Below are 15,194 nucleotides of genomic sequence, written 5' to 3'. Positions count from 1 at the left end.
GGTTCGGTGTAGCTGTCTCTACACCTTCGCGATAAAAAGAAAAAAGAAAAGAACAAATATGTAAAAACAGTAGTGAAAAAAGAAGGCTCCGCCACCATCATACATTACTGCACCTACGGTGAGTATATATATATATATATATATATATATATATATATATATATATATATATATATATATATATATATATATATATATATATATATATATATATATATATATATATATATATATATATATATATATATATATATATATATATATATATATATATGTATATATATATAGGAAGAGCGAATAGAGGAAGAGCGAATTTTCGCTGTCGGTGTCGTATAGGCGCGGCGTCTTTGGTTGTGAGTGAAAAATCGGGAGCGGCCGCGTCAGCAGCACGGGTAATTGAGCTCTGCACATATCTACCTATCTACCTATAACTTTAGCAATTTTGGTTCTAGGAGGGTCACAGTGGTGTCTCTTTGTTCGTGAAGATACAAGGAGTTCAACCGCTACAAATACTGCTATTACAAACGAAAATTTTAAACTTTAGGAGCGGAAAGCAGTGTGAATCTGTGAAAACAACAGTCGGACCACGTGTTTTTTACGATCGCTTGTAGCTTCGTTAATATTCTACCGGGAAACTTCTTACTTATAACGTGTAAAGACCTTAGGGTAGACCTGACGCTACTGAAGTTTGATCAGGCTAGGTTTATAGTTCGAGAGTTATTCCGCAATCAAAATTAAGCCTAAATCACTAAAAAGATTAAATTGGTAATATCACCTCGCAAACGCATTTAAATTTTGTCCGCTTAATACAGTAATAAACCGCACCCCATAGGCTACCAGGAGGCCCAATTCCGTACACTCTAGGCCCTCAATTAAGGTGGTAATCAGAAAAAAGCTCATTTCATTAAAACAAATTTTCAAAAGGAGCTACAAACGCCACCGAAAAATAGGTAATATCTTCTTTTAGAACAAAACAGTCCGGTTTTTTTCCGTGTAAAAATAATTTTGATAGCTTAAGGTAACCGGAAGATACAGAGTTAGAAAGAATATAACAAAAACCGCTAATAAACGTGTGGCGCCCGCGTCTTCTCTCGCTCAGAGGAGGAGGGTGGCTCACTGCTCGGGAGAAAGGTACGCCCGCCAGATCAAAGTCTTGAACCACGTTTTTTTTTCTTACGATCGCTTTTAACTTTGCTAATAACCTACCGGGAAACCTATAAATCATACAGTGCAAATCCCTAATTGTAGACCTGTCGCCGCTCAGGTTTCATCAGGACAGGAGTAATAGTACCGGAACTATTTCGTGACCAAAATTAAGCCTAATCACTAAAAAGATTAATTTGGTAACATCACCTCACAAACGAATTGAAATTTTGTCTGCTTAATGTATTAATAAACAGCACCTCATAGGTTAATCGGAGGCCCAACTCCGTACTCTCTAGACCCTTAATTAAGGGGGTAATCAGCAGAAATCTCATTTCATTAAAACATTTTTATAAAAATAACCAAAAACTTGACTGATACACCACTGAAACGCACATTTAGAACATAACAATCCGGGTGCGGATTTACCTCTTACTTCATATGGAATTCATTTTTTGCCTTGTGATAGTTCTGTGCAAAATTTGGATGTTATATTTTTACTTGGTCTGCATTCGGTTTGGCGTAGTATGCTATCGTACAGACACTGTGATGTGAGAGTTATATCCGTTAATGAGTGTTTCGTGGAAGCTGTTATAAAAGTGCGATATGTGTATTAGACTACCGACTGTGTTGAAGATGTAATATCTTTGTTTGACGCGTTATCACGCATGAAACACGTGTGATGCTGATTGTCATATTAGCTTGACCTGTAGTAAAGAAGGCAATAAAGAAAAAAAAAGCGGCGATGGCGTAGTGGTTAGAGCATCCGCCTCGAATGCAAGAGGTCCGTGGTTCAAATCCCGGTGCCGCGCAGTTCCCAACCGGAAAAAAAAATCCGCGTGTTGATGGAACTGCATTAAGAGGCCTGGGGTGCGGCCTCACCGGTAACCACCGCCGGGAACGCACTCCCTCACCAGAGAAGGATTGGCCACCCTGGTGCGGTATCTGGCCACTACCTCCCACATGCATACGTCAAATAACTCACGGCCCTCAGTTCCCAGCAGCTGCGGAGCAACTGGCCATGGCGGCGGTCAGATCTGCGACGCAGCAGAGGGTGCTAAGAATCTCTGCCAAGAATCTCCGCCATTGGAACCTGAACTTGGCAACGTTTAACGCTAGAACCTTATCTAGTTAGGGAAGTCTAGCTGTACTATTCGAGGAGCTAGAGGGTGTTAAATGGGATATAATAGGGCTCAGTGAGGTTAGGAGGACAGATGAGGCCTATACTGTGCTACAGAATGGGCACGTCCTTTGCTATCGGGGCTTGGCAGACAGAAGAGAACTGGGAGTGGGGTTCCTAATTCACAGAAACATAGCTGGCAACATAGAGAAATACTATAGCATTAATGAAAGGGTGGTAGGTATTGTAATTAAACTGAATAAAAGATACAAGATGAAGGTAGTACAGGCTTACGCACCTACATCCAGCCATGATGACGCTTCAGTTGAAAGCTTCTATGAAGACGTGGAATCGGCAATGAGTAAGGTAAAAACACAGTATTCTATAGTGATGGGCGACTTTAATGCAAAGGTAGGGAAGAAGCAGGCTGGAGACTAGGCAGTAGGAGATTATGGCATCGGTACTAGAAACGCCAAAGGAGAGCTACTAGTAGAATTCGCAGAACGAAATAATTTACGGATTTTGAATACGTTCTACCGAAAACGAGAAAACCGCAAGTGGACATGGAGGAGCTCTAATGGCGAAAATAAGAACGAAATAGACTTTAAAATTAGTGCACACCCAGGAATCGTGCAGAATGTGGAAGTGGTTGGCAAGGTACGATACAGTGACCATAGAATGGTACGGTCTCGAATTCGCCTAGACTTGAAGACGGAACGACAGAAACTGATACGCAAGAAGCCAATCAATGAGCTAGCACTGAGAGGGAAAGTACAGGAATTCAGAGTGTCGCTGCAGAACAGGTACTCGACTCTTAGTGAGGAAACCAACCTTAGCGTAGATACAATGAATGATAATCTGACGAGTATCATTACGGAGTGTGCAGTGGAAGTTGGAGGCAGGGTAGTTCGACAGGACACTGGAAAGCTTTCCCAGGAAACGAAGAACCTAATTAAGAAGCGTCAAAGCATCAAAGTGTCAAGTACAACAGACAAAATAGAACTGGCAGAGCTTTCGAAGCTGATTAATAGACGTAAAGTATGCGATGTTAGAAGGTAAAACATGGAGAGAATGGAGCACGCTCTGAAAAACGGAGGAAGCGTCAAAGCAGTGAAGAGAAAACTTGGGATAGGCAAAAGTCGGATGTATGCCCTAAGGGACAAAGAAGGCAAAATAACTACCAATATGGATAGTATAGTTAAAATAGCGGAGGAGTTTTACAGAGATCTGTACGGTAGCCGAGACAACCACGACCTTAATACTATAAGAACTAGCAGTAACCCAGATCACCAGTAATGATAGAAGAAGTCAGAAAAGCTTTGGAGAGCATGCAAAGAGGCAAAGCTGCTGGTGAGGATCAGGTAACATCAGATCTGCTGAAAGATGGAGGACAGATTGTGTTAGAAAAACTAGCCACCCTGTTTACGAGGTGTCTCCTGACGGGAAGGGTACCAGAGTCTTGGAAGAACGCTAACATCATCTTAATACATAAGAAAGGAGATGACAAGGAATTGAAGAATTACAGGCCGATCAGCTTGCTCTTTGTAGTATACAAGCGATTTACAAAGGTAATTGCTTACAGAGTAAAGAAAACATTAGAATTCAATCAACCAACGGAACAAGCAGGAATTCGAACAGGCTACTCAACAATTGACCACATTTATACTATCAATCAGGTAATAGAGAAATTCTCAGAGTATAACCAACCACTATACATAGCCTTCATAGATTACGAGAAGGCGTTTGATTCAGTAGAAATATCAGCCGTCATGCAGACACTGCGGAATCAGGGCGTAGATGAAGTATATATAAACATTCTGGAAGAAATCTACAGGGTATCAACTGCTACCATAGTGCTTCATAAAAAGAGCAACAGAATACCAATCAAGAAGGGTTTAAGGCAGGGTCTCCCCAATGCTATTTACCGCGTGCTTACAGGAGGTTTTCAGAAGCCTAAAATGAGAACAGTTAGGGATAAGAGTTAATAGAGAATACCTTAGTAACCTGCGCTTTGCCTATGACATTGCATTGCTGAGTAACTCAGGGGACAAATTGCAACTCATGATTACGGAGTTTGACAAGCAGAGCAGAAAGGTGGGTCTTAAAATTAATCTGCAGAAAACGAAAGTAATGTACAACAACCTCGGAAAGGAGCAGCGCTTCGAGATAGGTATTAGTGCACTTGAAGTTGTAAAAGACTATGTCTACTTAGGGCAGGTAACCGCAGAGCCTAACCACGAGATTGAAGTAACTAGAAGAATAAGAATGGGGTGGTGCACATTCGGCAAGCACTCTCAAATTATGACAGGTAGATTGCCACTATCCCTCAAGAGGAAAGTATATAACAGCTGTATCTTGCCGGTACTTAGCTACGGAGCAGAAACCTGGAGACTTACAAAGAGGGTTCAGCTTAAATTGAGGACGACGCAAAGCAGTGAGGCATGGAAAGAAAAATGGTAGGTGTAACCTTAAGAGACAAGAAGAGAGCAGAGTCGATTAGGGAACAAACGGGGGTTAAGGATATCATAGTTGAAATAAAGAAGAGGAAATGGACATGGGCCGGGCATGTAGCGCGTAGACAGGATAACCGCTGGTCATTAAGGGTAACTAACTGGATTCCCAGAGAAGGGAAGCGGGTTAGGGGGAGACAGAAGGTTAGGTGGGCAGACGAGATTAGGAAGTTTGCGGGTATAAATTGGCAGCAGCAAGCACAGGACCGGGTTAACTGGCGGAACATGGGAGAGGCCTTTGTCCTGCAGTGGACGTAGATGTTGATTGATTTGTGAGGTTTAACGTCCCAAAACCACCATATGATTATGAGAGACGCCGTAGTGGAGGGCTCCGGCAATTTCGACCACCTGGGGTTCTTTAACGTGCGCCCAAATCTGAGCACACGGGCCTACAACATTTCCGCCTCCATCGGAAATGCAGCCGCCGCGGCCGGGAATCGAACCCGCGACCTGCGGGTCAACAGCCGAGTACCTTAGCCACTAGACCACCGCGGCGGGGTGTGGACGTAGATGTTGATAATATATATATATATATATATATATATATATATATATATATATATATATATATATATATATATATATATATATATATATATATATATATATATATATATATATATATATATATATATATATATATATATATATATATATATATATATATATATATATATATATATATATATATATATATATATATATATATATATGCGTGTGTGTGTGTATAAAGGAAGTGCATGCCTATGGGCTCTTTTTTTTGTTAGGCAAAATAATATTGAGATATAACAGACAATGATGGAAGGAAGTATAGGGGAAGCTATTAGACCTAATTGTAATGTAAATGTGAACAAAGGAAAGTGGATGAAAAGATAACTTGCTGTAGGCAGGAACCAAACCGGCGACTTTCGAATAACACGTTCGATGCTCTACCTACTGAGCTTCCATGGCGGGTATGCCCCCGTCCACTTTATTGGGTATATATGCGAACTAAACACTCGTTAATGACTGAAGGGAGGAAGTGTATAGTGAAGGGCTCGTTTTTTTGTTAGACACAATAACAATGAGATCTAACATATTATAGTGAGCACGAAACACTTATACAAGGCTGGTGTAAGACACTTCAAGAATACTGAGCTTGTTAGTTCTAGATTTCTTTATTGGTGGTCGTTTTGATTGTCTAAACATTAGGCCTCTTTTTTTTGTATGTCACAATACATCAAATCAAGTGAGTGTACTGTGCTTTGCAACAGCATGTGACAATGATTGGACTGTCAGACATTGCATTGCCACACTAGTCATGCAGCCTGCAAGAAAGACATCGCACGACAAACTCTATAAACCAAAAGCTTGAAGATTACCTATTCTTAGAAGTTGCCGATGTGACGATATGTGTTCTAAACTATGAACATGAAACTAAGTACTCTAAAAAAATTGTCAAGAGATGAACTGGTTCTCGGCAATAACATTACGGTCCGTTGAGGCGTACAAAACATTGCCACTCTAGATATGATAGAATAGGCCAGTGAGGAACTCCTCATTGGGATATATTGAGAAACCAAGAAGCGAAGCAACAAGTCCCCAAAAAGCAAAAGCTTATACGATGCCTTCCGGCATAATAAAACATAGTAACGTGATTGTGGAGTGCTAGCACTCGCAGTAGCGCGCAATATATGGCTTGGAGGCGACACACTTCTAGACCTTGCAAAACGGTGCCACGCCCGACTTGCAGCCGTACTGCTCATGGAACTCCTGCAAGTTGTACAGGGGTAGCATGCATTTTTCCCGGGGCGTGATAGGGGACGGTCCATCGTTCGAGTCGCACCACAGCAGACAGAAGCGGGCGAAGAACACATGCCGTGCCGCCGGCCAGTACTCGTTGAACATCTTGACGGTTCCGGCCTGCGGTAACGAGGTCAATTACGCAACCACGTGGAGTGATACCGAAGTGAAAAGATAAGCTGCCGAAGCAGGACTTTTGTAAAAGCTTTATGGTGCCAAGTATTGTGGTTGCGTCTTAGAACCAATTGATCATCTTTGGTTTAGCGCTAAGCGGCGGACCGACCGAGGGGGCAAATATGGACACCACAGAGTGCTACTTGCATTGCGTGGTATTCCTATTGCTCGTAGCAATACTCCTTCTTCAATGCTAGTACAGTTCCTACTCGTGTCCGCGTGTGCTTTCACGTTTCATAGTCATCGTTTTTTACGCTTGCAATGGCTATGCGGAAAAACAGACCGAAAAATAACAAGATATCAGCGCGTCCTTCAGTAATGCGATGTACTGACGCCGCAGTTGGCGAGATGCAAAACGTTGTTGGTATAGTTAGCATAAACTAATGTTGAGATTTTTCTGCAAACGTTAACAATGATAGAAAATGCAGCGATAGCGAAGTCGTTTACTGCTGTATGATTGCAGAGCCGAAACTGCTTATGTCGTGCCATCAGTTACGACTTTTGGGCCTGCCTGCCCGGGTGGTTACAAAGAACTTCGGTTCAGATAGGTTTACCGGTTGAACTGCTCGGCAAACATTGCACCACTAAGTTAGGTTGTGCTCTAAATAAACAAAAAAATAATTAGTATCATTGATTACTTCCTTTAACTCACATGCAAACAACGGGGTGAAGGCTGAACGTCAGTGGAATGAGTACCTTTAAAAGCGAGCCAACACGATGAGAAGTAGACGTGTGCAATGCCAGTTTCATCCAAGTATTTCAACTTTTACAAAACTAATATATTGCCAAATGCGATTGACTTGAGATCCATTTGGCGTGATCGAAAACTTGTTAGACTATACCCGCCTTGGTTGACCACATAACTGCCACACCTAATCTTGCGAATGATGGGTAGCGCATACACACCTGTTTGAGAAATGTCTTCATTAGAGCGTAGTAGGCTAGTCGTACGCTCATCGTAAGCGCGAGCAAGAACGCCTGTTGCTCCTTGGCGTGAACTCGACTGAGTTCTCCGAAGCCCAGGCTATTGCGCCGTGCTGTGAGGCAGCTAAGGGCTTCGGAGTGGTTGCCCTGCGTCTCGCCGTCCCCGGCTCCATCTGGCGGGCCTTTGCCGCTCACACCAATGATGTCCTTTACCAGTATCTCCGCTATGAGGACAGCCAGCGTGCCGTAGTTGAAGAAATCCGGCACCCGAGACATGTAGAATAATGGCTGATTCTGTACGCGGGTTCAAATTAGGCATCATGTGAATGGCCAGCGGTTATAGTTCTCAGACTAAATCAGTGCTTCACGAATTCGCTTGCCAACCAGCCGTTGTATGTATGTATGTATGTATGTATGTATGTATGTATGTATGTATGTATGTATGTATGTATGTATGTATGTATGTATGTATGTATGTATGTATGTATGTATGTATGTATGTATGTATGTATGTATGTATGTATGTATGTATGTATGTATGTATGTATGTATGTTTGTATGTACGTATGTACGTACGTACGTACGTATGTATGTATGTATGTATGTATGTATGTATGTATGTATGTATGTATGTATGTATGTATGTATGTATGTATGTATGTATGTATGTATGTATGTATGTATGTATGTATGTATGTATGTATGTATGTATGTACGTGACGTCTCGTCTTTCGTGTGTTATAGCTCCTCAAATTTCAACTGACAAATATATAGACCAATATTTTAGCAACTGGTGATGTAGCAGATTAAAAATCTGAGTATAATCAAACAAAGAATGAGCAAATTATAAAACAGCCAGGCAGCCTCTTATAATATGTGGGGCTTTACACCTCGTATCAACATATGATTACTAAGGAGGCCGTAGTGGAAGAGTCCGGAAATTTTCATCACGAGGTAATGCTTAGCATGCACTGACGTTCCAGAGCACACGGGACTTTAGAACTTGGCCTCCATCAGCAATGCGACCGTCACGGCTGGAATCGAACGACCAAACCCCCGCTCAAAGCGCCCAGAGGAGCTTTGGAATAACACGTGGCTAATCGAGTTGTTTAGTAGGTAACATAAAGTTGAACAGCTTTAATAATAGTGTAATGAAAGCAGAGAGCTCATTGTGCGTCATTGTACGGCTGGGTTAGTAGACATCTTAGGAGCATAATATTTGGCTCTCCATTTCACTTGGTTTAGTCTGATTGTTCGAACTTGGGAGTGTTACTGCGGGGGTAATCATTTCACATCGTCCTATATGGTTCATAATCACTACGACAACCAAGCGCGAAAACGAATAAAAACGAGCGCGGTCTAGAAGGGAAAACAATGGTGTCTCTTCTTGCATGTTCCCTCTTTTGCTTGTCGTCAACCACGTGAGTGGCCAGCCCAAAGCTGACCAAACCATCAACCTGAGCACAGGCAACTTTACGGAGGTTTCTTTATAATGACCGGGCTTAACTTTGGTGGCGTGGCTTCTCCTATACACGTGACAGATGCAGTGTCAAAAGGGCCAGCTAAGAAAAGAACGAAGGAATGCGAGTGCGTGACATTCACTTGTCACATCTATTATGATGTTTCTGTTAATGTGGTTAACTTGAAGGACACTGAGGACGGGCTGCCTTGGATAAATTGCACATCGAGCCTGGGCTGGCGTTAACATTCATTAAAACTCCGCATCGCTTCGATCGCAAATGTTCAAATTAGGTAACGCTGAAGTGAACTAGGGCAAAGCACACAGGATTTATATGCCAAACTAGTACTTAATTACAGAACTCTAGCAGGTGTCTAGAGAAAAGAACATCACCTAATCTAAACAAAAAATGTTATTTGTTAAAGCTGCAGAATTTTCAATTGCGGTGACATCAGAGATGAAAGAACTGTGATTTGAAATTTGGAACACCTATTTTTGAAAAAAAAAATGTTCAAAATGTCTGGTTCCAGCCGTACTCAATTACAAAATATGCCAATGGTTACAAACCTGGTACATGGTTGGAACCAATATGGACCTCCTTTCTGGTACGTAGGTCAAGCTGTTGTAAAATTCGAGATCCGAGAGCTTCATCTCAAGGCGTGTGGGTGGGTGTGTTACCATCACCAGTTGGTGGTGCCTAAAGGCTTCCACCAGGTTCTTCAGGAACGAATCCGACTCGTCCAGCGGCGGCTGCGGGCCCGTATAGTCGACGCGAGATATGTTGTAGCCTTCACCTTCAATGACATCCAGCGACGTCTTGGACACCACGGTCTTGATAGCGGTAGTGTTCTGCAATGGGACGAGGCGACCACCACTACACGTTTTGCCCATGCAGGGACATGGTTATAGGAACCACTTACGTTGCTTGTCTGGTCGCTTATAACGCAAGGAATAATGTCTTACGTGGGACTGTGAGGTGGGCCAGTTGGTATGAATATATTAACCATACAGTGCAACGGTGTATAGAATTGTGATGAAGACAGGTCGAGATCTCACTCCCGAACATTGGGAAACAATGGAAATGTTGAGAGATTAGAACCCAAAGACGGAAGGACGTTTTTTTTTCGTTGACTTTAGTTCATTCCACTTTACCAAATAATTACTACACTACCGCTGAGGACAATTACTAATACATTCCTTGGCCTTGTTGGACAAGTTACATTCAGTGGGTTGCATTTAACAAAGAAAATAAAAAAAGTTGGTTTTGGTTCAGAACTGAAATAAAGTATTCGAAGATATAAAAGGAATGAACATTCAGGAACTATTGCCCAAGCAAGATATCTGCATCTGTAAAACGAAGTGGTCGTCCATCAGTCCGTAAAAATATATGTTATTCTCAGCAAGACCTAAGACATGTGGCTCGCGTTGATTCCCGAAAATGCTACACGACGACACAGGATTATTCGGTACAGATTCGTGGTCAAACGCATTGCCCTATGGTCGTGAAGTTGACGGAGGCAGCACTCGGTGTACAAAAGATGAGATTCATCATTTGGCCAGACTTGTGGCCGGGAAACGGAAAATAATACTGCAGCAATACACAATGTATACCGTGATAGCGGCAAAAAGAGGGTCGGCCGTCGATAAAACTGATCTCGTGGAGCTGCGTCACCATTTACACACGTGGCATCGAATGTTCTGGGGTTATCGCTGGCACTTGCGAAAATTGTTCAAAAAAACACTTGACTACTCGCGTTCTGCACGTAATCCCTAAGAAAAATTTCTCAAGCGACCGGGAAGCCTCACGATCATTGCGGTATGGTCTGTTACGGAGCGTTGCAAACTGACAGCTTTTGTCAGTGAATCTAAAAGAAATACGGAAAAATAAATTGAAAAAGTTAAGTTAGAATATCTCTCTCTCTCTCTTTATATATACATATATATATATATATATATATATATATATATAGAGAGAGAGAGAGAGAGAGAGAGAGAGAAAGACAGAGGGCAAGACTGATGCGCAAACCAAACAAAAAACAAATTGTCTCTTCCAATGCAACAACATATGGTGAAATTTCGCACACCATATCGCCCCAACACACCACACGATCAGACAGCCACGTCGTTAAGTAAGCGAAGCTCCTGCAGCTAAAATATTGCTCGTCTGTGCTTATGTATCGTATGCCCTTGTCTCGTCTTCTAGCGTTTCTGAAAACAGCGGCATGCATCGACATGCTCAATTGGCAATGCTTCTGTGTACCTTCATCCAGCTGAACACTTCGTTGCCTTCATCGATGACCTCTCTGATGAACTTGAATATGTTCGAGATGACACCGGTGCTGCCGAATGGCGCGAGCAGCCGTGCGGCCAGGTACGCCCACGTGAGCGCCAGACACTGGTGGGTGAACACAAGGCAGTGGTGTCCCTTGCTGACGGCGTTGGCGGAGATTGCGCTTCTAGTAGCGGTTACGCGAAGCACTTCTGCCTCCAAGTTGGCCGCCAGGTAAAACACGGCGTCACGCAGTCCACGAGTCACCACTTTCTGCGTTTTCGGAAATGTCACATTGGAATCGTACACTCTAAAAAACATTACACCCTAAAAGGTGTAAAACGGGTGTACGCATTAAAAGCACCTATATGAACACCCTTTTACACTCTATTTTTTAAAGTTGAGATGTTTGTGAATAAAACACCCTCAAAACATCCTATTTGCACCCTTACATATGGGGTGCTTTGAACAAGGCTACAAGTTATTGATTGATATGTGGGGTTCAACGTCCCAAAACCACCATATGATTATGAGAGACGCTGTAGTGGAGGGCTCCGGAAATTTCGATCACCTGGGGTTCTTTAACGTGCACCCAAATCTGAGCACACGTGCCTACAAGGCTACAAATGCACGTCATTTTCAGGCAGTTTTGCTTATACTGTTAGTACACATTAACCATCTTGATACCAGCAAGGCTCCTACTACTAGCTGCTTGCGGGTCTAGTAATGAATCGAAGCCTTGTGAGACTCAATGAAGGTGGGAAGTTAATAGCCCCCTCCCCCTCCGCCCATTTGTTTCTCGCCATTAGAGACTGCATGGTAGAACTGAGGCATTGTTTTAAAGACGATATTCTTTCTTGGGATACTTGAATTTCGGTCTGTCTATTAGTGTCCTCCCAATGATTCAGCCACCCTACGAAAATTTGAGCCCATACTGAAAGCCCACCCATTTTTATCTGGTGGCTGCGTTAACTCTTGTGAACATTGCCAATAAAAAAGCAAATATTACGCATATTGAGGCACAATGTTCATACGTAAGTGTTAGGCAGTGTTTTTTTATTTCTAAAATTCACGGATACGTAATTTCAGAAAGCTGCGCTGACAATGCGGCGCTATGAAAGGAAAAGTGGGCAATTGCTACGCTTCGATAAATAATACATCTACATGGTGCTGTCACCTACTTGTGGCTTTGTGTTCTTAAATAAATTTCATGTCTTCACATTACTGCCAGATGGCGCCATATTTCACGCAGTGCCTCCAGACAGACTATCATCTTTCGATGTCCTTTGCGGGGAAGCCCAAATGCACGCGGCATTTTTTTAATCAGTATTCGGACTGTTTAATGAAACGTACACATTACCATAGCAATCCTACCGACGAATCTCCTCCGTTCATTGCTTTCGGAAAGCACCCAAAGAAAGCTTCACATTCAAGCTTTTCACATATCACTTTCTCTTCGTGCTGAAACCAAGGTTTGCAAGTATTGTTATGAATATGTCGGCCACTAGTCTGGGTGTCAACAGGCAGCACATGCAGATGTCATGAAATTACTGCCCTTGTCATTGCCATTTTTTACGTTTATTTGAAAAAACGTAGGGGCACACGGGAAGGGGGTCGCTTATAGTAACCGCGTCGCTCCTGCTCACTATATGTAGTGTTATGACTAAAAGGCGGCAGGATGACAGAGGACACCGATGTGACGAGCACGAGCCTCAATCACTACTCTTCTGAGGAAGATAACGTGGAGGCGTCTGCTCTCTTTGATCTGTTAATACATACCTTACTTTTAAATGTGAAGCATTTCTCAGCAAACTTCGGTGACTTTGCGCGTATATCTATCTATCTATCTATCTATCTATCTATCTATCTATCTATCTATCTATCTATCTATCTATCTATCTATCTATCTATCTATCTATCTATCTATCTATCTATCTATCTATCTATCTATCTATCTATCTATCTATCTATCTATCTATCTATCTATCTATCTATCTATCTATCTATCTATACATCCGCCTACGACTTTAGCTCTCCTGGCCGTTTCGATAATGATGTCAATACCAAACTTGGTATGGCCTAACATGACTGTATGAAGAACACATTTGACTAGTCATACCATGAAAATCATGATATGAATGTCATGAATGTCATGATTTACATTTCATGGTGCTGCAGCTCTTGCGGTGGTTTCGTCCACGTGGCATGTTGCAAAACTGGTATTTTATGACATGATTTCATGGCGAACAAAGGCGACAGACCCTAACGTGAAAATCATGACATGCGTGTCATGTAACAACATGACTACATGTCACGCTCGTGATGCGCTCGTGGGCATTTAGTTAGTGTCACATATACCAAATCTGGTATTATGGTATGTGAATGGATGACGAAGGTATGTGACTGGCGCAAACTTGATAGTCATGAGATGTGTGCATGTAACAGCATGATTACATGCCACAGTCATGATGCGCTCATGGCCGTTTCGCTAGCTTTACATATGTCAAATTTGGTATTACGTGACGTCAATGGATGATTAATGTATGTGACTGGTGCCAACGCCTCCTAGATTTCCCATGCCTGCCGGATTATCGGCGGTCAATTGGAAAGCGGCGGTCGTCGGAACTACTGTGGTGGTGCCTTCCAAGTAGGGGTGTCTTCAAATAGGTTTTTACGTTTTTGGAGCTTACATGCAACAAAAATAACGTGAAAAAGTTTTAAAAAGGCGTAAACGTAATTATATTTAACCCTACGTAAGTGATGCCATCATTTAACAAGCGACTTTTTAATACAAGTCATCCTCTGAAATTAGTAGCAAACGCCAAAATTGCCAATCTTAAAGGCTAAATACATTGACTCTTACCCCTACGTAGGCAGCGTCGCCATAGATGACCGGCGTTTCGCGTTCATCCGGCATGCACGGGAAATATAGGAGGCGTTGTTGGTGCAAACATTATAATCATGAGATGCGTCTCATGTGAGAACATGACAACATGCCGCAGTCAAGGCGCCAATATACTTCGACGTGATGAGGTGTGCGTGCTCACCGGCGTTCATTTCGTCGGGTCACGCTGGCGTTGCCACGCCAGGCACCAGTCCTGCCATATACTGGCCGGCGCGCGCCGCGCTGCGTTGCTTTGACGCATGCGCATTTCAGCGCGTCCGACGTCCCTCCGTCACGAAAAGATGGAGAATCAGTGTTGTGTGGGTAACGCATCAGCGCGAAATGTAGAATGTCGCATTTCGCGCCGACGGACGCTGGTCGCGCCAGTCGCACCTGGAGTCATACTATAGAGTGCTCACGTTTTGCTAACGTAGCGTCGCTGTGCCCAGTGTGTACGCGCGTCAACGCTACATTGGAGTATATTATGCCCTTCATGATGCGCTCACGAACGTTTTGCTTGCTCTACATATACCAAATGTGGTATTACATGACGTCAATGAATGATGAAAGTATATGACTGGCGCAAACCTGATAATTCTGACACGCGTGTCATGTAAGAACATGACAACATTCCACGCTCATAGCGTGCTCACGGTGGTTTCACTAGGTCCACATGTACGAAATTTTGTATTGCGTGACGTAAAGAGGTGACGTAGGTAAACGACACATCCAGACATGATAATCATGACACGGAAGTCATGTACGGCATCATTTACCTCCACTTCATAACGTTGTGCAGATTTTAAAGTGACATATCAACCTTTCTCATTCGCGCTTCGCATACCATCGATTCCCACTGTACGTGAGATCTGCCAATTTTTTTGTCACAATAAATTACCTTTTATTGGTACAACCATTAGCGAGAAAGA

The 15,194-nt window shown here is 42.7% G+C and overlaps 1 protein-coding gene across 1 annotated transcript in view; it reads right to left on the bottom strand.

The window, feature by feature from the left end:
• Positions 1-5,911: 5,911 nt before the first annotated feature.
• LOC119167295 (endothelin-converting enzyme 2) overlaps positions 5,912-15,194 on the bottom strand; it is a 40,636-nt gene continuing 31,353 nt past the window's right edge. Inside the window, exons 10-13 of the mRNA XM_075866745.1 lie at positions 11,373-11,654; positions 9,680-9,961; positions 7,636-7,947; positions 5,912-6,675 (exon numbers count right to left, since the gene is read on the bottom strand). Coding sequence (XP_075722860.1) covers positions 6,469-6,675; positions 7,636-7,947; positions 9,680-9,961; positions 11,373-11,654 — 1,083 coding nt within the window. The 3' untranslated portion in view covers positions 5,912-6,468. The remainder of the gene's footprint in view (positions 6,676-7,635; positions 7,948-9,679; positions 9,962-11,372; positions 11,655-15,194) is intronic.

Source organism: Rhipicephalus microplus, chromosome 6, assembly GCF_043290135.1.
Source record: "Rhipicephalus microplus isolate Deutch F79 chromosome 6, USDA_Rmic, whole genome shotgun sequence".
Taxonomy (NCBI): domain Eukaryota; kingdom Metazoa; phylum Arthropoda; class Arachnida; order Ixodida; family Ixodidae; genus Rhipicephalus; species Rhipicephalus microplus.
Note: the sequence above shows the minus strand (reverse complement) of the source record. Positions and strands in the feature narration are given on the sequence as shown.